Source organism: Salvelinus alpinus, chromosome 25 (assembly GCF_045679555.1).
Source record: "Salvelinus alpinus chromosome 25, SLU_Salpinus.1, whole genome shotgun sequence".
Classification (NCBI taxonomy): Eukaryota; Metazoa; Chordata; class Actinopteri; order Salmoniformes; family Salmonidae; genus Salvelinus; species Salvelinus alpinus.
This window is the reverse complement of record NC_092110.1, coordinates 8,716,448-8,737,593: the sequence shown is the minus strand read 5'-3', so window position 1 is coordinate 8,737,593 and position 21,146 is coordinate 8,716,448. Positions and strand designations below refer to the sequence as shown.

At 44.6% G+C, this 21,146-nt stretch overlaps 1 protein-coding gene across 3 annotated transcripts in view; it reads left to right on the top strand.

The window, feature by feature from the left end:
* The window catches only part of fbxo34 (F-box protein 34), a 50,591-nt gene that overhangs the window by 20,482 nt on the left and 8,963 nt on the right, over nucleotides 1–21,146 (top strand). For 2 of the 3 annotated variants that reach the window (XM_071365470.1, XM_071365471.1), the window contains exon 2: nucleotides 11,424–11,628. In XM_071365470.1, coding sequence (XP_071221571.1) covers nucleotides 11,528–11,628 — 101 coding nt within the window. In that variant the 5' untranslated portion in view covers nucleotides 11,424–11,527. Of the gene's footprint in view, nucleotides 1–11,423; nucleotides 11,733–21,146 lie in introns of those variants that run through there. The other variant, XM_071365472.1, reaches the window with a different exon arrangement.

Sequence of the window (21,146 nt, the reverse complement as noted above, 5' to 3'; positions counted from 1 at the left end):
ACCGTTCAAAAGTTTGGGGTCACTTATAAATGTCCTTGTTTTTGAAAGAAAAGCACTTTTTTTTGTTGTTCATTTTTAAAATCACATCAAATTGATCAGAAATACAGTGTAGACATTGATAATGTTGTAAATGACTATTTGTAGCTGGAAACGGCAGATTTTTTATGGAATATCTACATAGGCGTACAGAGGCCTATTATCAGCAACCATCACTCCTGTGTTCCAATGGCACGTTGTGTTAACTAATCCAAGTGTATCATTTTAAAAGGCTAATTGATCATTAGAAAACCCTTTTGCAATTATGAAAACTGTTGTTCTGATTAAAGAAGCAGTAAAACTGGCCTTCTTTAGACTAGTTGAGTATCTGGAGCATCAGAATTTGTGGGTTTGATTACAGGCTCAAAATGGCCAGAAACAAAGGACTTTCTTCTGAAACTCGTCAGTCTATTCTTGTTCTGAGAAATGAAGGCTATTCCATGTGAGAAATTGCCAAGAAACTGAAGATCTCGTTCAACGCGGTGTACTACTCCCTTCACAGAACAGCGCAAACTGGCTCTAACCAGAATAGGAGGAGTGGGAGGCCCCGGCGCACAACGGAGCAAGAGGACAAGTACATGAGTGTCTAGTTTGAGAAACGGATGCCTCACAAGTCCTCATCTGGCAGCTTCATTAAATAGTTCCCGCAAACACCAGTCTCAACAGTGAAGAGGCGCCATATCTCAGACTGGCCAATAAAAAGAAAAGATTGAGATGGGCAAAAGAACAGACACTGGACAGATGAAATCTGCCTAGAAGGCCAGAATCTCGGAGTCGCCTCTTCACCGTTGGCGTTGAGACTGGTGTTTTGTGGGATCTAGACTCTGTTAACACCCCCCCTAGTTTAACTTGCTATCGAAGTGGCTCATATTTTTTTACCTTTATTTAACTAGGCAAGTCAGTTAAGAGTAAATTCTTATTTTACAATGACGGCCAAACCCTCCCCTACCCTGGACGACGCTGGGCCAATTATGTGCCGTGGCCGGTTGTGATGCAGCCTGGGATCGAACCATTGTCTGTAGTGATGCTTCTAACACTGAGATGCAGTGCCTTAGACTGCTGCACCACTCGGGAGGCGCCTGTCTGGTTTGAGAAGTCAACGCTTTGGATGAGTTATTTGTACAGCTGCCACTGCTATCTTGATTTCCTTCTGTTTTTTTCTCCTCTCCATCCCATCTCAGCCTGTCTGCTCCTCCCCCCTCTTCTCCAAGCAGAACAGGCAGGCCCATTGCCCTGGCGACTCCAGATTCCACACAGACACAGCGTGTACTGCTGCAGGAGAGCCAGTACTGCATGCGTAAACTTTTGTTCATTTGCACAATCTCTTGTTCACATTCGCTTGTAAATGTCCAAACTCACCAAAAATGACATTCAGTAGCTCTATATGTGTAACTTTATGAGCTGGATTTGCCTGTCTCTGCAATTTGTTTATTTTCATTTCACTATTACTTGTGCAAATTGTTAGCATTCTGGGCTTTTTTGCGTTTTTTAGACGCACACTTGTGTACTTGCTCTACGACCCCCAGAAGTGTCACAGGACTTGTCTTAAGGTAACCCATACAATTGAATGGAAGTATGGAGGTAGTTTTGTTCCCACAAAAATAACGGGTTCAATATGTGTCCAAAACACAAGATAAATATTTCCTGATCCTTCTTACATCTTCTAGATATGAAACGCTATAAAAACCTTATTCCTTATGAGACATTGTTTTTACTGTATTTTTTTCGCCGTTTATTAATGCGTTTCTATGGGCTATAGTAGTAAAGGCCACATTCAATGATTAAGCAAGTAAAAAAAAAAAAAAAAGAAGCAAATAGTCAAATGGCTAAATGATCCATGGTATGACCATCTTAAAACAATTCTATCTTGCCCCCCCCCCCCGGCTTTGATTAGAGTTAACCTCGAAATCTATGTTAAGAGAGCCTGTGTGTGTCTCTCTCTCTCTCTCTCGTGTGTGTGTGTTCGACCAGTTTAATTGTGCTGTGCTGTACACGGAAGGCTTTGAAGAATTTGTGTGCATATTACTTGCTTTAGTTTTACTCCCCTGCATGCATACACCCACACTCATACACTGGTGCTGTGCCGCAGGCCACAATGGGCAACAGAGAAGTGCTGGGTTGTGAGAACTCGCTAAAGAGAAAACGCCTCTGGAGAAGAATGTTGAGGAACCAAATAAATCAGTCCCTCTCAAAAAATAAAAGCTCTGTGAAATGGCCGAAGGCCTAGTTCCAGTTTTAATATATTCTGGATTGGTAATTCTATATTAATGCAATGATATTTTGATTGTGCATTTTCAGCATAGTGTGGTTTTGTTATCAAGATCAGGGCCTGTATCCACACAGCTTCTCGGGGTGAGGTTGCTGTTCCAGGATCAGTTTAGCCTTTTAGATCATGCTGAATAAGATCATATGGACAGATCCTTTATCAGCACTTCTACAGGCCCACGTCTTGTTCATACAGGCCCACGTCTTAATCATTCTGATTTAAAAGGCAAAACCGATCTTAGCTCAGCACTCTTAATCTGAGAAGCGGATAAGTAGGCCTTGTAATTTATGTTCAGTAGCCGCTGGGAAAATATCTTTAGCTTGTAAAATGGGGACACTTTACATATGCAAGACAAAAAGTAGGCCTAGTGTGTTCTCACCCTTTTGTCCTCAATTGTTCATCGTCTGTGCACGGCAAAGGATTCTGTGTCTCACTGAAAATGAGGTCATATTAATGTGAAATGGTTATAGCTGATGCGCACCACTGTAAGGAGATGAGGAGCAAGCAGTGGCTGTGCCCTCGTGGCTCTCATTCGCGCCACTGCTCGCTCTGTTTGCTACAAATATACACAGTGTCCAGTTTAAGTACACCTAGTATCGGGTCGGACCCCACACCTACTCATTCAAGGGTTTTTCTTTTCTTTTTACTATTTTCTACATTGTAGAATAATAGTGAAGACATCAACACTGAAATACATGTAGTAACCAAAAAATGCTTAAAATAAATCAAAATATATTTGAGATCCTTCAAAAAGCCACCTTTTTGCCTTGATAGCTTTGCACACTCTTGGCATTCTCTCAACCAGCTTCATGAGGTATTCACCTGAAATGCATTTCAGTTAACAGGTGTGTCTTGTTAAAAGTGAATCTGGAATTTCTTTCCTTAATGCGTTTGAGCCAATCAGTTGTGTTGTGACAAGGTAGGGGTGGTATACAGAAGATAGCCCTATTTGGTTAAAAACCAAGTCCATATTATGGCAAAAACAGCGCCAATAAGCAAAGAGAAACGACAGTCCATTACTTTAAGACATGAAGGTCAGTCAATCCGGAACATTTCAAAGTGCAGTCACAAACAAATAATTTTATTAGCAGATGTTAATGCGAGTGTAGCGAAATGCTTGTGCTTCTAGTTCCGACAGTGCAGTAATATCTAACAAATTCACAACGACTACCTTATACACACATGTAAAGGGATGAATAAGAATATGTACATATAAATATATGGATGAGCGATAGGCAAGATGGTATAGAATACAGTAATAACATATGAGATGAGTAATGTAGGATATGTAGACATTGTTAAAGTGGCGTTATTTAAAGTGACTAGTGATACATTTAACAAATTAATTTAATAAAAGGTATTAGCGGCCAGAGATTTGAGTCTGTTGGCAGCAGCCACTCTGTTAGTGATGGCTGTTTAACAGTCTGATGGCCTTGAGATGGAAGCTGTTTTTCAGTCTCTCGGCCCCAGCTTTGATGCACCTGTACTGAACTCGCCTTCTGGATGATAGTGAGGTGAACAGGCAGTGGCTCGGGTGGTTGTTGTCCTTGATCTTTTTGTGACATCGGCCTTCCTGTGACATCGGGTGGTGTAGATGTGCTGGAGGGCAGGTAGTTTTCCCCCGGTGATGCGTTGTGCAGACCGCACCACCCTCTGGAGAGCCTTGCGGTTGTGGGCGGAGCAGTTGCTGTACCAGGCGGTGATACAGCCTGACAGGATGCGCTCGATTGTGCATCTGTAAAAGTTTGTTTTCGGTGACAAGCTAAATATCTGTTGCGCCTTCACCACTCGGTCTGTGTGGGTGGGTGGACCATTTCAGTTTGTCTTCTGCTGTTTCCTGATCATCTCCTTTGTTTTGTTGACGTTGAGAGGTTATATTCCTGACGCCACATTCCAAGGGCCCTCACCACCTCCCTGTAGGCGGTCTCGACGTTGTTGGTAATCAAGCCTACCACTAGTGTTGTCTGCAAACTTGATGATTGAGTTGGAGGCGTGCATGGCCACACAGTCATGGGTGAACAGGGAGTACAGGAGAGGGCTGAGAACGCACCCTTGTGGGGCCCAAGTGTTGAGGATCAGCGGAGTGGAGATGTTGTTTCCTACCCTCATCACCTGGGGGTGGCCCGTCAAAGTCCAGGTCCCAGTTGCACAGGGTGGGGTCGAGACTCAGGGTCTCAAGCTTAATGACGAGTTTGGAGGATGCTATGGTGTTAATTAGGGATAGGGGGCAGCATTTTCACTTTGGATGAATAGCGTGCCCAGAGTTAACTGCCTCCTACTCTGTCCCAGATGCTAATATATGCATATTATTACTACTATTGGATAGAAAACACTCTGAAGTTTCTAAAACTGGTTGAATGATGTCTATGAGTATAACAGAACTCATATGGCAGGCGAAAACCTGAGAGAAATCCAACCAGGAAGTGGGTTCATTTTCAACTCATCGCCTATTGAAATCCCATTGGGATATGGATCTGTTTGCACTTCCTACGGCTTCCACTAGATGTCAACAGTCTGTAGAACGTTGAATGAACCTTATACTGTGATGTTGAGCCGGATGGGAGCTGTTTGAGTCAGTGGTCTGGCAGAGAGCCAGGTCCTGGTCATGCGCATTCCACATGATATCGACTTGCGTTCCATTACTTCTATAGACACAAAGGAATTCTCCGGTTGGAACGTTATTGAATTTTTATGATAACAACATCCTAAAGATTTATTCTATACTTAGTTTGACAAGTTTATTCGACCTGTAATATAACTTTTTGAAGTTTTCGTCCGACGTTCGCCTGGACCTGCACGAGCGTTTGGATATGTGTACTAAACGTGCTAACAAAAGTAGCTACTTGGACATAAATAATGGACATTATCGAACAAAACAACAATTTATTGTGGAACTAGGATTCCTGGGAGTGCATTCTGATGATCATCAAAGGGAATATTTATATTGTAATTTCTGATTTCTGTTGACTCCAACATGGAGCGCCGTCTTTCTGAGCGCCGTCTCAGATTATTGCATGGTATGCTTTTTCCGTAAAGTTTTTTTGAAATCTGACACAGCGGTTGCATTAAGAACAAGTGTATCTTTAATTCTATGTAAAACATGTATCTTAAATCAAAGTTTATGATGAGTATTTCTGTTATTTGATGTGGCTCTCTGCAATTTCTCGGGATATTTTGGAGGCATTTCTGAACATGGCGCCAATGTAAACTGAGATTTTTGGATATAAATATGCACATTATCGAACAAATCATACATGTATTGTGTAACATGATGTCCTATGAGTGTCATCTGATGATCATCAAAGGTTAGTGATTAATTTTATCTCTATTTGTGCTATTTGTGACTCCTCTCTTTGGCTGGAAAAATGGCTGTGTTTTTTGGACTTGGCAGTGATCTGACATAATCATATGTTGTGTTTTCGCTGTAAAGCGTTTTTAAAATTGGACACAATGGGTAGATTAACAAGATGTTTCTTTCATTTGCTGTATTGGACTTGTTAATGTGTGAAAGTTACATATTTCCCCCAAAAAAAATTGAATTTCCCGCGCTGCCTTTTCAGCGGAATGTTGTCGAGGGGTTCCGCTAGCGGAACGTATGTCCTTGAAAGGTTAAATGCTGAGCTGTAGTCAATGAACAGCATTCTTACATGGGTATTCCTCTTGTCCAGATGGGATATGGCAGTGTGATGGCGTTTGCGTCGTCTGTGGACCTTTTGGGGGCGGTAAGCCGTCAAGCGCTATGATGAAACTACCTCTTATGAGGACCGCCACAGGAATGGAAGACCCAGAGTTACCTCTGCTGCAGTGGATGAGTTCATTAGAGTTACCAGCCTCAGAAATTTCAGCCCAAATAAATGCTTCAGAGTTCAGGTAAAAGATACATCTCCACATCAACTGTTCAGAGGAGACTGCATGAATAAGGCCTTCATGGTCGAATTGCTGCAAAGAAACCACTACTAAAGGACACCAATAAGAAGACTTGCTTGGGCTAAGAAACATGAGCAATGGACATTAGACCGGTGGAAATCTGTCCTTTGGTCTGAGTCCAAATGTGAGATTTTTGGTTCCAACCGCCGTGTCTTTGTGAGACGCAGAATAGTTGAACGGATACTCTCCACATGTGTTTCCCACCGTGAAGCATGGAGGAGGTGTGATGGTGTGGGGGTGCTTCTCTGGTGACACTGTCAGTGATTTATTTAGAATTCAAGGCACACTGAACCAGCGACAATCACCCAACTCACCTCTAGGCTGTGTAAGGGCTAATCGACCAAGAAGGAGAGTGATGGAGTGCTGCAGCAGATGACCTGGCCTCCACAATCACCCGACCTCAACTCAATTGAGATGGATTGGGATGAGTTGGACTGCAGAGTGAAGGAAAAGCAGCCAACAAGTGCTCAGCGTATGTGGGAACTCCTTCAAGACTGTTGGAAAAGCATTCCAGGTGAAGCTGGTTGAGAGAATGCCAAGAGTGTGCAAAGTTGTCAAGGCAAAGGTTGGCTATCTTGAAGAATCTAAAATCCAAAATACATTTTGATTTGTTAAGTACTTTTTTGGGTTACGTGATTCCATGTGTTATTATATTGTTTTGATGTCTTCACTAATTCTACAAGGTAGAAAATAGTTAAAAAATAAAAACCCATGAATGAGTAGGTGTTCTAAAACTTTTGACTACGTTATGTATGCATGCATGCACACAAACTCACCCCATTACGTACAAATGTGCGTAACCGCGGCTTTCAAACGAGGCTGCGATGGAAACAAATGGGACTGTAGTGACTGTTGGCATCAAAATCCGGGGTGTGAAACTACGTTTCGATTCAGCGTTGATTGACATGGTAAGGTGCTAACAGTATTGGAGAAAATATGAAAAAACGAACCCCTCATGCTGTATGTTACATCGTGACGTGTCACTACGTAACGTACAGCGCGCTTTTGCAACTCATTTTGTGCCGTACAGCCTCTTTCCACCAGGGGTAGCCCTTCTCTCGCAGATTAAAATCATGCTTAACCATATACACTTGTAAGAAAACTTCATTATTTGTAGACCTCCACTATTTGTAGACCTCAAGTCTGGTTCATCCTTGGGAGCAATTTCCAAACGCCTGAAGGTACTGAATAGTACGCAAGTATAAACACCATGGTACCACGCAGCCGTCATACCGCTCAGGAAGGAGATGCATTCTGTCTCCTAGAGAGCAATATACTTTGGTGCAAATCAATCCCAGAACAACAGCGAAGGACCTTGTGAAGATGCCGGAGGAAACAAGTACAATAGTATCTATCCACAGTGAAACGAGTCCTATTTCGACATAACCTGAAAGGCCGCTCAGCAAGGAAGAAGCCACTGCTCCAAAACCACCATTAAAAAAGCCAGACTACGGTTTGCAACTGCACATGGGGACAAAGATTGTACTTTTTGGAGAAATGTCCTCTGGTCTGATGAAACAAAAATAGAACTGTTTGGCCATAATGACCATTGTTATGTTTGGAGGAAAAGGGGTAGGCTTGCAAGCCGAAGAACACCATCCCAACCGTGAAGCACGGGGGTGGCAGCATCATGTTGTGGGGGTGCTTTGCTGCAGGAGGGACTGGTGCACTTCACAAAATAGATGGCATCATGAGGTAGGAAAATTTATGTGGATATATTGAAGCAACATCTCAAGACTTCAGTCAGGAAGTTAAAGCTTGGTCGCAAATGGGTCTTCCAAATGGACAATGACCCCAAGCATACTTCCAAAGTTGTCAAAATGGCTTAAGGACAACAAAGTCAAGGTATTGGAGTGGCGATCACAAAGCCCTGACCTCAATCCTATAGACAATTTGTGGGCAGAACTGAAAAAGTGTCTGCGAGCAAGGAGGCCTACAAACCTGACTCAGTTACACCAGCTCTGTCAGGAGGAATGGGCCAAAATTCACCCAACTTATTGTGGGAAGCTTGTGGAAGGCTACCTGAAATGTTTGACCCAAGTTAAACAATTTAAAGGCAATGCTACCAAATACTAATTGAGTGTATGTAAACTTCTGACCCACTGGGAATGTGATGAAAGAAGTAAAAGCTGAAATTAATAATTCGCCCTACTATTTTTCTGACATTTCACATTTTTAAACTGAAGTGGTGATCCTAATGGACCTAAAATAGGGAATTTTTACTAGGATTAAGTGTCAGGATTTGTAAAACTGAGTTCAAATGTATTTGGCTAAGGTGTATGTTGACTTCCGACTTCAATTGTACATGCATGCATGCATATAATACAGTACATTTGAAATTATTCAGACCCCTTGACTTTTCCACATTATGTTACAGCCTTATTCTAAAATGGATGAAACCGTTTTCCCCCCTCAAAGATCTACACTTGCTCCCCCATAATGACAAAGCAAAAAACATGTTTTACTAATGTACCAAAAAAGTTACAAACGTTTTTAGACCCATTGCTCAGTACTTTGTTGAAGCACCTTTTGGCAGGGTTTACTGCCTCGAGTCTTCTTGGGAATGGCGCTACAAGCTTGGCACACCTGTATTTGGGTAGTTTCTCCCAATCCTCTCGAGCTCTTTTAGATTGGATGGCGAGAGTTGCTGCATATCTATTTTCAGGTCTCTCCAGAGATGTTCGATTGGGTTCGCTCTGTCTGGGCCGCTCAAGGACATTCAGAGACTTGTCTTGAAGCAACTCCTGTGTTGTCTTGGCTGTGTGCTTAGGGTCGTTGGTTGTCCTGTTGGAAGGACAACCAGTCTGAGGTCCTGGTTTTCATCAAGGATCTCTCTGTACTTTGCTCCATTCGTCTTTCTCTCGATCCTGATTAGTCTCCCAGTCCTTGCCACTGAAAATGCCCCACAGCATGATGCTGCCACCATGCTTCATCTTAGGGATGCTGCCAGGTTTCCTCCATATGTGAAGCTTGGCATTCAGACCAAAGAGTTCAATATTGGTTTTATCAGACCAGAGAATATTGTTTCTCATGGTCAGAGTCCTGTAGGTGCCTTTTGGCATTCTCCAAGCGGGCTGTCGTGCCTTTTACTGAGTGGCTTCCGTCTAGCCACTCTACCATAAAAGCCTGATTGGTGGAGTGCTGCAGAGATGGTTGTCCTTCTGGAAGGTTTTCCCATATCCACAGAGGAACTCTGGAGCTCTGTCAGAATGACCATTGGGTTCTTGGTCACCTCGCTGACCAAGGCCCTTCTCCCCCGATTGCTCAGTTTGGCCGGGCAACCAGCTCTAGGAAGTGTTTGCGGTTCCTAATTTTTCCCTTTAAGAATGATGGAGGCCACTGTGTTCTTGGGAACCTTCAATGCTGCAGAAATGTTGTGGTACCCTTCCCCAGATCAGTGCCTCGACACCATCCTGTCTCTGAGCTCTAAGGACCATTCCTTCGACCTCATGGCTTGGTTTTTGCTCTGACATGCACTGTCAACTGTGGGACCTCATTTCAACAGGTGTGTGCCTTTCCAAATCATGTCCAATCAATTGAATTTACCGCAGGTGGACTCCAAGTTGTAGAAACATCTCAAGGATGATCAATGGGAATAGGATGCACCTGAGCTCAATTTCAAGTCTAATAGCAAAGAGCATAACATTTAGTTATGTAAATAAGTTATTTCTGTTTTTATTCATTTTCAAATCTAAACCTATTTTCGCTTTGTCATTATGGGGTGTTGTGTGTAAATTGATGGGGAAATTAATTTAATCCATTTTAGATTTAGACTGTAATGGGGTCTGAGTACTTTTTTTAGACCGTGCTGTGTATTTATCAATGTCCAGGAATGACCCGAATCGAGTGTAACCTAACATTTAGGATTTGAACCGCCTTGTCCAGCCACCCTGGCAGGAACAGTCTATGAAGAAAAGGAGGTTCATATGATTGTGCACATCCTCAATTTGAGAATTCTGGTGCTGGGCTAATAAATCATGCTGATTATAAAGGAATGAGTTGGGTAGTCTAATCATCGTTGTGTACCATGCGGTGCTAGCCTGTCCCTCAGTGATTGACTGACTTGTGTTTTAGCTAGCCAAGTGTATGATAAGCAGAGCAGGCTTCCCTTCCCCAGCTTTTGTTCAGGCTTATCTGGTCTTCATGGCTGACATATCTCTTTGAAAACAAACTGGGTGCTTGTTTTTCCCCAGCCAGCGAATGAGAATGGGGGAAGGATTCAAGGGTTCTGTCCCAAATGGTACGCTGTTCCCTATATAGTGCACTACTTTTAGAGCAGTGCCATATGGACCCTGGTCAAAAGTAGTGCACTAATGGGGAGTGGATAGGGTGCCATTTGGGATGCACCTTGAAGGGAGTGTGTTTCCACTTCAGTGTTGGCTCAGTTTGAACTGAAGCTATGTACAGTTTGTCTGAATAGTTGCAAACAAATTTTGTTTCATATCTGACTTGAAGGTGGAAAATGATTTGATGTAATGGCACATGTTTGTTTAGGCTGTCTGTGGTTGACTTGTTGCAGATCAGTGGTGTATTTTTAGATTTATTGAATAGTGTTGGAAATGAGGCATAAGATAATGGAAACTAAGGTGGTTAAACCACAAACAACATTGTAAACCTTGTATAGGCATTTGGTTGTTTTGCCTTGTCTGTTTTTGTTAAGACGTGCCTGGTTTGGCTTGCTTTACATAAGCCATTCATTCACATTCAGAGGAACAACTTTGTGGAAAGATGTTTTTGTGAATATTTGTCCATATGTTTCTTGTATATGACAGATGGCAACAAGTTAAATCTCAGCCAGGAAGTGTTGGATTTTGATTCGGCCCTGGGCTTATTGACTTATGCAGTTCTGCAGATCATTGTTCCTGGGAGGCCAGGGTGATTAACCCATGGCTAATTGAATTGTCATTATATCGGCATAAGATTCCCCCCCCTCACGGTTCTTCTCAAAGAAAGTAAGAGGGGTGCTGAACCACCTTGTGGCCTCGCTGTGCCACTCTAAATCGTTTTTTCATTCAAATGTTTTACTTTATTTGTTATCATATAAGGAAATGGCAGTTAGAAGTGTTTTAAAAAATCCTGGGGAGAACCCTGCACCACACAAACACAGCCATGTTCCATTTAAGTGCTTTCTATGTGCGAGGTGGTCTGGAACTGAGCTGTGTAATCAACTGTACATGTGTCTGTTTCCCTGCAGTGTGGTGGATGGGACCCTGAGTTGTGAGGTCATCAGATCGTGGCCCGCAGGGGGTTGTGGGAGAGACACGTCCGTCACCACACTGGACTGGAGGGAGGAGCTGAATGCATGAGAGATGTGAATCTACAAGTTACTGCAAAGCTACCGCCTCCTCTCACAGCGAACATAGGACACCACCACCCAACCTGCTGCTGTCAGCCTGGAGGTAAGAGACAAGATAAACACACACTGGAAGTAAGCTTCTCCTATCTCGACGAGTCCCCCCTCTCACAAATCACCACTCCACCTACCTACTTGCATACCTCAGAGGTGAGTTAATGGGACAGCACACTCAAATTATAAAATGACTGACTTGGTTCCTATGTTAAAAGCAGCTTATGGACAAGACTAGAATCCATGCTTTGTTTGGGTTGGTTTACCTAGTCACTACTGCTAACAATAGCATTGAACTAGGCTTACCTCTTCAGCATGGCATTATTATTAGAGCCACCCATATTGAGCTCGTTCAGGAGGGTGCAAGGTTAGGGTTTCGGATAGAAATACATAATGTAGAATCAATAGGCCTATGTGTGGGGAGGTAGGTAGCCTAGTGGTTAGAGCGTTGGACTAGTTACCGAAAGGTTGCAAGATCGAATCCCCGAGCTGACAAGGTAAAAATCTGTCGTTCTGCCCCTGAACAAGGCCGTTAACCCACTGTTCCTAGGCCGTCATTGAAAATAAGAATTTGTTCTTAACTGACTTGCCTAGTTAAATAAAGGTAAAAATAAAAAATGTAGAATATGGGATTGTCAGCTCTACTCATAACGTTTCTATTTGCAACCAAAGTTGTGAATGTTTTACTTGACTGAATAACACCTGTTGTACTGCTCTGTGGGACAGTGCCTGCCTGCCAGCCAGGTGAATGATGGTTTAAGTAGTGGGATTATTTAGTATGACTTTCCCATAACGATGACGCAAAAAACACATTTATGAGTATATTATCCCCCCCTGCTTACCTCGTGTCTGTAAATGAAGGCCCATTTGTTTATGCCAAACTACAGACGTGTGGAGGCTTGTGCCGTGTTTCAGGCTGCCTCAGCCCCAGATGCTGTGTAGCCCCACTAACCAGACCTGCGTTTAAATACTTTCTTCCAGAAATTTCATAATTCATCATCTGTGCTTGATTGAGTTTGCCTGGCTTAATGGACAAATGGAATAGTCCCAAAACTGCAAGCCCCGCCCATTTTTGGGCTCCGGGCCGTCTAGAGCAAACAAGTATTTCATCGATTTCAAATAGCATTTGAACCCAGGTGTGGGCTCCAGTAGCTCCCTGCCTCGCCTCAGGAAGAACATGATGTGATGTTGCACATAATTGCAGCATGCAGGCGAACCCTCAGACTGATTCCTCGTGTGTTTCCCAAATGACACCCTATTCCCTATAGAGTGCTTTGGCACTACATAAGGAATAGGGTGCCATTTAGAACACGGCCCTCGTGTGACTTCATTCCTTGACTTTTGAAGTTGGATCAGTTCCCTGGCAACCTCCTATGGCGAAGAAGTCATGGACTCTTGGAGGGAGGGGAATAGAGGAGAAAAGAATGAGGTCGTTACGTTGAAGCTGCTCTCTCTAGCGGAGTTCAGGCGTGAGCTCACCTCATCAGAGCCCATGACTACCCCTCCAGTCCACCTAGGGCCAGCTCTGTTGTGCCTTTCACTTCAGACAGTTTTTCAATTGAATTTAATATTTTTTCTTCATAATGCTAAATTGTACTTTTCCCTGAAATTGACATTAGCACTGATGTGTGTTTTGGCACTGGCACCAGGCATTGAGGAAAGTATGACTTGCAGGAGTGTAGAGTTTGTGTAATAGGCTCATCCCAAATGTCACTCTATTCCCTATATAGTGCACTTCTTTTGACCAGAGCCCTATATAGTCTATAGGGTGGCATTTGAGACGCAGTCTCAGTGTGGGGTCTGAGCACTGCTGGGAAGGGGAAATAGTCTGTTGGCCAGGTTGTGTAATAATGAGTAACAGTCAAACTTGGCAAGCCAGACCAAGGGGCTGTTTAGGAGGGTGCAACCACAATATTGCAGAACATTCACATATAACTGTATTTTATAGAACAAAAATGTGGAATAGAGTAGTTGCAGCATCTATATTCATTAACTTTTCTTTCTGCAACATTTCTTAAGTTTCACCTCACTGATTTATAATACAACCCCATTGTGTGGATCTCTGAACAAAATGGCTGATGCTAGTGACATTAGTGTAGCAAGTCGCTGTCTGAGCTTCAATGACCTTTTGGTAACGTCAGCTAATGGCTAACTGATATGAATCAGTTAGTGCAAGAACCATGCCTGCCATGATTGTCCATGAATGATTTGTTTTTCAAAATTGCATGTCTTTGTTGTTGCTTAAAGTGCTTTGAGATTGTAAAAAAAAAAAGTGGTATAAAGGTGTAATGATTTATAATTGTTATTACAGTTGTAGTTGTTGCTATGGCTATATAATGTGAGCCCACTCAGTTGTTGATGTTGGTGCCACACTTTCCCCTCTTCAGTCAACACGTGCACACACACACTAGAGCAGTGAAAAGACTGGGACTGGTGGTGGAGAGGAGAGGAGAGTGACTGGGGCTACTGCAGGCCTTTCAAGGACACACAGCGCGCTGTAATTCTCCCTCCCTTGGCACATCGCTTTACATGCTCTCCAGCTAGCCAATTACTAGATGAAGCCACCCCACCCCTAGAGAGCAGCATGTGTGTCCCAAATGGGTCCTGGCCAACAACAAAAAAAGTGCACTTTACTTCCCAAAGGCACTGTATATATTCAGACCCCTTGACTTTTTCCACATTGTTAGGTTATAGACTTTTTTTCTTCATCAATCTACACAAAATACCCCATAATGACAAAGCAAAACCAGTAAAAAAATTAAAATTAAAAATAAAATCACATTTACATAAGTTTTCAGACCCTTTACTCAGTTTACAGCCTTTTGTCTTGGGTATGACGCTGCAAGCTTGGCACACCTGTATTTTGGGAGGAGTTCCCCATTCTTCTCTGCAGATCCTCTCAAGCTCTGTCAGGTTGGATGGGGAGTGTTGTTGCACAGCTATTTTCAGGTCTCTCCAGAGATGTTCGATCGGGGTCAAGTCCGGGCTCTGGCTGGGCCACTCAAGGACATTGAGACTTGTCCTGATGCCACTCCTGCATTGTCTTGACTGTATGCTTAGGGTCGTTGTTCTGTTGGAAGGTGAACCTTTGCCCCAATCTGATGTCCTGAGCGCTCTGGAGCAGGTTTTCATCAAGGATCTCTCTCTACTTTGCTCCGTTAATCTTTCCCTTGATCCTGACTAGTCTCCCAGTCCCTGCCGCTGAAATGCATCCCCACAGCATGATGCTAACACCACCATGCTTCACCGTAGGGATAGTGCCAGGTTTCCTCAGTGACACTTGGCATTCAGGCCAAAGAGTTCAATCTTGGTTTCATTAGACCAGAGAATGTTTATCATGGTCTGCGAGTCTTTAGGTGCCTTTTGGCAAACTTCAAGCGGGCTGTCAAGCGGGCTTTTTTACTGAGAAGTGGCTTCCGTCTGGCCACTCTACCATAAAGGCCTGATTGGTAGAGTTCTGCAGAGATAGTTGACCTTCTGGAATGTTCTCCCATCTCCACAGAGGAACTCTGGAGCTCTGTCAGCATGACCATCGGGTTCTTGGTCACCTCCCTGACCAAGGCCCTTCTTCCCAGTTTGCTCAGTTTGTCCGGCGGCCAGCTCTAGGAAGTCTTGGTGGTTCATAACTTCCTCCATTTTAAGAATGATGGATGCCATTGTGTTCTTGGGGACCTTCAATGCTGCAGAACATTTTTGGTACACTTTTCCAGACCTGTGCCTCGACACAATCCTGTCTCGAAGCTCTACGGACAATTCCATCGACCTCATGGCTTGTTTTTTTTCTCTGACATGCACTGTCAACTGTGGGACCTTTTTATATAGACAGGTGTGGGCCTTTTTTTAGTAGTGGTTTCTTTGCAGCATTTCGACCATGAAGACCTGATTCGGTCTCCTCTGCTGCAGAGTATAAGTTCATTAGTTACCAGCCTCTGAAGACACATCTCAACATCAACTGTTCAGACGAAACTGTGTGAATCAGGCCTTCATGGTCAAATTGCTGCAAAAAAACACGATGGTATGGGGGTGCTTTGCTGGTGACACTGATTTATTTAGAATTCAAGGCACACTTAACTAGCATGGCTACCACAGCATTCTGCAGCGATACGCCATCCCACCTGGTTTGCGCTTAGTGGGATTATCATTTGTTTTTCACCTGACCTCAGCCCAATTGAGATGGTTTGGGATGAGTGGTACCCGCAGAGTGAAGGAAAAGCAGCCAACAAGTGCTCAGCATGTGTAGGGACTCCAAGACTGTTGGAAAAGCATTCCAGCTGAAACTGGTTGAGAGAAAGCCAAGCTGTCAAGGCAAAGGGTGGCTACTTTGAAGAATCTCAAATATAAAGTATATTTAGATTTTATTTAACACTTTTTGGTTACTACATGATTCCATGTGTTATTTCATAGTTATGTCTTCACTATTCTACAATGTAGAAAATAGTAAAAATAAAGAAAAACACTTGAATAAGTAGGTGTCCAGACTTTTGACTGGTTGTGTGTATTATATAGAAAAGCTATTTGAGATGCAGCCAGTGCCCTTGTCGCTCTCGAACCCATCCACCACACCCTCCCCTGCATGCCATCCCTGATTTGGTCAGGTGACCCCCCCGCCTCCACCCTACTGTCCCACATTTATCAGAGCTCCAGGGCTGCAGTGAAGAATGCCTTATTTGCCCTGCATTGAAGAATGACATATGTACTGCCGTCTGTCCTGTCCCACTGCGGCTACTTGAAGTCCTGTGTGTCGTTGATGGAGAGTGTGTGTGTCAGGGGCTGGATCAGCTGACAGGACTTGTGTAAGGGCCCAGCTGTGTCTGGACTTAGGCTATGTTCCCATTATGTCAGAGCAGAGGGAGGGAGACTGGGGGAATAGCAGCGGGAGGCTGGGCTAGGGGAACAATGGCGGGAGGGTGGCTGGGCTGGGACAACAGCAACCCTTGTTTTTGCCATAATCAGATTCAATGTGTCCCAAATTGCACCCTATTCCCTATTTAATGCAGTACTTTTGACCAAGGTCTAGGGATCTGGTAGTGCACGATGTCTAAGGAAGTCGTGAAGTTTTGCTCGCCTGAGGCAGAGTATACTCAGGCAGAGTATCTCATTGGACTTCCGGCGCCGAACAGGATGGCTGCCTCGCTTCGCGTTCCTTGGAAAATATGCAGTATTTTGTTTTTCTATGTGTTATTTCTTACATTGGTACCCCGGGTGATCTTAAGTTTCATTACATACAGCCGGGAGGAACTACTGAATATACGATTAACGTCAACTAACCACCCTTCCTACCAGGAATATGACTTTCCCGAAACGGATCCAGTGTCTTGCCTTCCACCCAATACAATGGACCTGATCCCAGCCGGCGAAGCTACACGACGCCGAAAAAGGGGCAAACGTAGCGGTCTCCTGGTCAGGCTTCGGAGACGAGCACATCGCGCTCCACTCCCTAGCATACTACTCGCCAATGTCCAGTCTCTTGAGAATAAGGTCGATGAAATCCGAGCACGGGTAACATTCGAGAGAGACATCAGGGATTGCAACGTGCTCTGCTTCACGGAAACATGGCTAACTGAAAAGACGCTAACGGAGTCGGTGCAGCCAGCTGGTTTCTTCACGCATCGCGCAGACAGAAACATACATCTTTCTGGTAAGAAGAGGGGCGGGGGGGTATGCCTCATGATTAACGAGACGTGGTGTGACCATCATAATAACACTCAGGAACTAAAGTCATTCTGTTCACCTGATCTAGAACTCCTCACAATCAAATGTAGACCGCATTATCTACCAAGGGAATTCACTTCGGTCATAATCACAGCCGTATATATTCCCCCCCAAGCAGACACATCGATGGCCCTGAACGAACTCTATCTGACTCTCTGTAAACTGGAAACCACACACCCTGAGGCTGCATTCATCGTAGCTGGGGATTTTAACAAGGCTAATCTAAAAACAAAACTCCCTAAATTCTATCAGCACATCGATTGTCCGACCAGGGCTGGCAGAACTCTGGACCATTGTTATACTAACTTCCGCGACGCATATAAGGCCCTCCCCCGCCCTCCTTTCGGAAAAGCTGACCACGACTCCATTTTGTTGATTCCAGCCTACAAACAGAAATTAAAACTACAAGCTCCCGCGCTCAGGTCTGTTCAACGCTGGTCCGACCAATCTGAATCCACGCTTCAAGACTGCTTTGATCACGCGGATTGGAATATGTTCCGCACGGCGTCCAACAACAACAATGATGAATATGCAGATTCGGTGAGCGAGTTCATTAGGAAGTGCATTGACGATGTCGTACCCAGAGCAACGATTAAAACATTCCCAAACCAGAAACCGTGGATTAACGGCAGCATTCGCGTGAAACTGAAAGCGCGAACCACTGCTTTTAACCAGGGCAAGGTGACCGGAAACATGACCGAATACACACAGTGTAGCTATTCTCTCCGCAAGGCTATCAAACAGGCTAAGTCCCAGTACAGAGACAAAATTGAATCGCAGTTCAACAGCTCAGACACAAGGGGTATGTGGCAGGGTCTACAGTCTATCACGGATTACAAAAAGAAAAGCAGCCCCGTCGCGGATCAGGATGTCTTGCTCCCAGACAGGCTAAATACCTTTTTTGCCCGCTTTGAGGATAATACAGTGCCACTGACACGGCCCACTACCAAAACCTGCGGGCTCTCCTTCACTGCAGCCGAGGTGAGTAAAACATTTAAACGTGTTAACCCTCGCAAGGCTGCAGGCCCAGACGGCATTCCCAGCCGCGTCCTCAGAGCATGCGCAGACCAGCTGGCTGGTGTGTTTACGGACATATTCAATCAATCCTTAGCCCAGTCTGCTGTTCCCACATGCTTCAAGAGGGCCACCATTGTTCCTGTTCCCAAGAAAGCTAAGGTAACTGAGCTAAACGACTACCGCCCCGTAGCACTCACTTCCGTCATCATGAAGTGCTTTGAGAGACTAGTCAAGGACCATATCACCTCCACCCTACCGGACACCCTAGACCCACTCCAATTTGCTTACCGACCCAATAGGTCCACAGACGACGCAATCGCAACCACACTGCACACTGCCCTAACCCATCTGGACAAGAGGAATACCTATGTGAGAATGCTGTTCATCGACTACAGCTCAGCATTTAACACCATAGTACCCTCCAAACTCGTCATCAAGCTCGAGACCCTGGGCCTCGACCCCGCCCTGTGCAACTGGGTCCTGGACTTCCTGACGGGCCGCCCCCAGGTGGTGAGGGTAGGTAACAACATCTCCACCCCGCTGATCCTCAACACTGGGGCCCCACAAGGGTGCGTTCTGAGCCCTCTCCTGTACTCCCTGTTCACCCACGACTGCGTGGCCATGCACGCCTCCAACTCAATCATCAAGTTTGCGGACGACACTACAGTGGTAGGCTTGATTACCAACAACGACGAGACGGCCTACAGGGAGGAGGTGAGGGCCCTCGGAGTGTGGTGTCAGGAAAATAACCTCACACTCAACGTCAACAAAACAAAGGAGATGATTGTGGACTTCAGGAAACAGCAGAGGGAGCTCCCCCCTATCCACATCGACGGGTCAGTAGTGGAGAAGGTGGAAAGTTTTAAGTTCCTCGGTGTACACATCACGGACAAACTGAATTGGTCCACCCACACAGACAGCGTTGTGAAGAAGGCGCAGCAGCGCCTCTTCAACCTCAGGAGGCTGAAGAAATTCGGCTTGTCACCAAAAGCACTCACAAACTTCTACAGATGCACAATCGAGAGCATCCTGTCGGGCTGTATCACCGCCTGGTACGGCAACTGCTCCGCACACAACCGTAAGGCTCTCCAGAGGGTAGTGAGGTCGGCAGAACGCATCACCCGGGGCAAACTACCTGCCCTCCAGGACACCTACACCACCCGATGTCACAGGAAGGCCATAAAGATCATCAAGGACAACAACCACCCAAGCCACTACCTGTTCACCCCGCTATCATCCAGAAGGCGAGGTCAGTACAGGTGCATCCAAGCAGGGACCGAGAGACTGAAAACCAGCTTCTATCTCAAGGCCATCAGACTGTTAAACAGCCACCACTAACATTTAGCGGCCGCTGCCAACAAACTGACTCAGCTCCAGCCACCTTAAAAATGGGAATTGATGGAAATTATGTAAAAATGTACCACCAGCCACTTTAAACAATGCCACCTAATATAATGTTTACATACCCTACATTACACATCTCTTATGTATATGTATATACTGTACTCTATATCATCTACTGCATCTTGCCATCTTATGTAATACATGGACCACTAGCCACTTTAAACTATGCCACTTTATGTTTACATACCCTACAGTACTCATCTCATAGGTATATACCGTACTCTATACCATCTACTGCACCTTGCCTATGCCGTCTGTACCATCACTCATTCATATATCTTTATGTACATATTCTTTATCCCTTTACACTTGCGTGTATAAGGTAGTAGTTGCGGAATTGTTAGGTTAGATTACTTGTTGTTATTACTGCATTGTCGGAACTAGAAGCACAAGCATTTCGCTACACTCGCATTAACATCTGCTAACCATGTGTATGTGACTAATAAATTTGATTTGATTTCATGATAAGCTGTAAACCACACTATCTACCTAGGGAGTTCATCTGTATTTTTTGTAGCTGTCTACATACCACTACAGACCGATGCTGGCACTAAGCCCGCACTCAATGAGGTATATTCCGCCATAAGCAACCAGGAAAACGCTCATCCAGAGGCGGTGCTTCTAGTTGCCGTGGACTTTAATGCAGGGAAACTTAAATCAGTTTGACCTACTTTCTATCAACATGTTAAATGTGCAACCAAAGGGGAAAAAAACTCTAGACCACCTTTACTCCATACACAGAGATGCACAAAGCTCTCCCTCACCCTTCTTTTGGCAAATCTGACCATAATTCTATCCTCCTGCTTACATGCCAAAATTAAAGCAGGAAGCACCAGTGACTGTCAATAAAAAAGTGGTCAGATGAAACAGGTGCAATGCTACAGGACAGTTTTTTGCTTGCACAGACTGGAATATGTTCCGGGATTCTTCCGATGGCATTGAGGAGTACACCACATCAGTCGCTGGCTTCATCAATAAGTGCATCGATGACATTGTCCCCACAGTGACTGTACGTACATGCCATGGATTACAGGCAACATCCTCACTGAGCTAAAGGCTAGAGCTGCCACTTTCAAGGAGCGGGACTCTAACCCGGAAGCTTATCAGAAATTCCGCTATGCCCTCTGACGAACCATCAAATAGGCAAAGCGTCAGTACAGGACTAAGGTCAAATCGTACAACACCGGCTCCAACGCTTGTCGGATGTGGCAGGGCTTGCAAACTATTAGACTACAAAGGGAAGCACAGCCAAGAGCTGACCAGTGACACAAGCCTACCAGACGAGCTAAATTACTTCTATGCTCGCTTCGAGGCAAGTAACACTGAAACATGCATGAGAGCATCAGGTGTCCCAGACGCCTGTGATCAAGCTCTCTGCAGCCGATGTGAGTAAGACCTTTTAAACAGGTCAATATTCACAAGGCCGCAGGGCCAGAC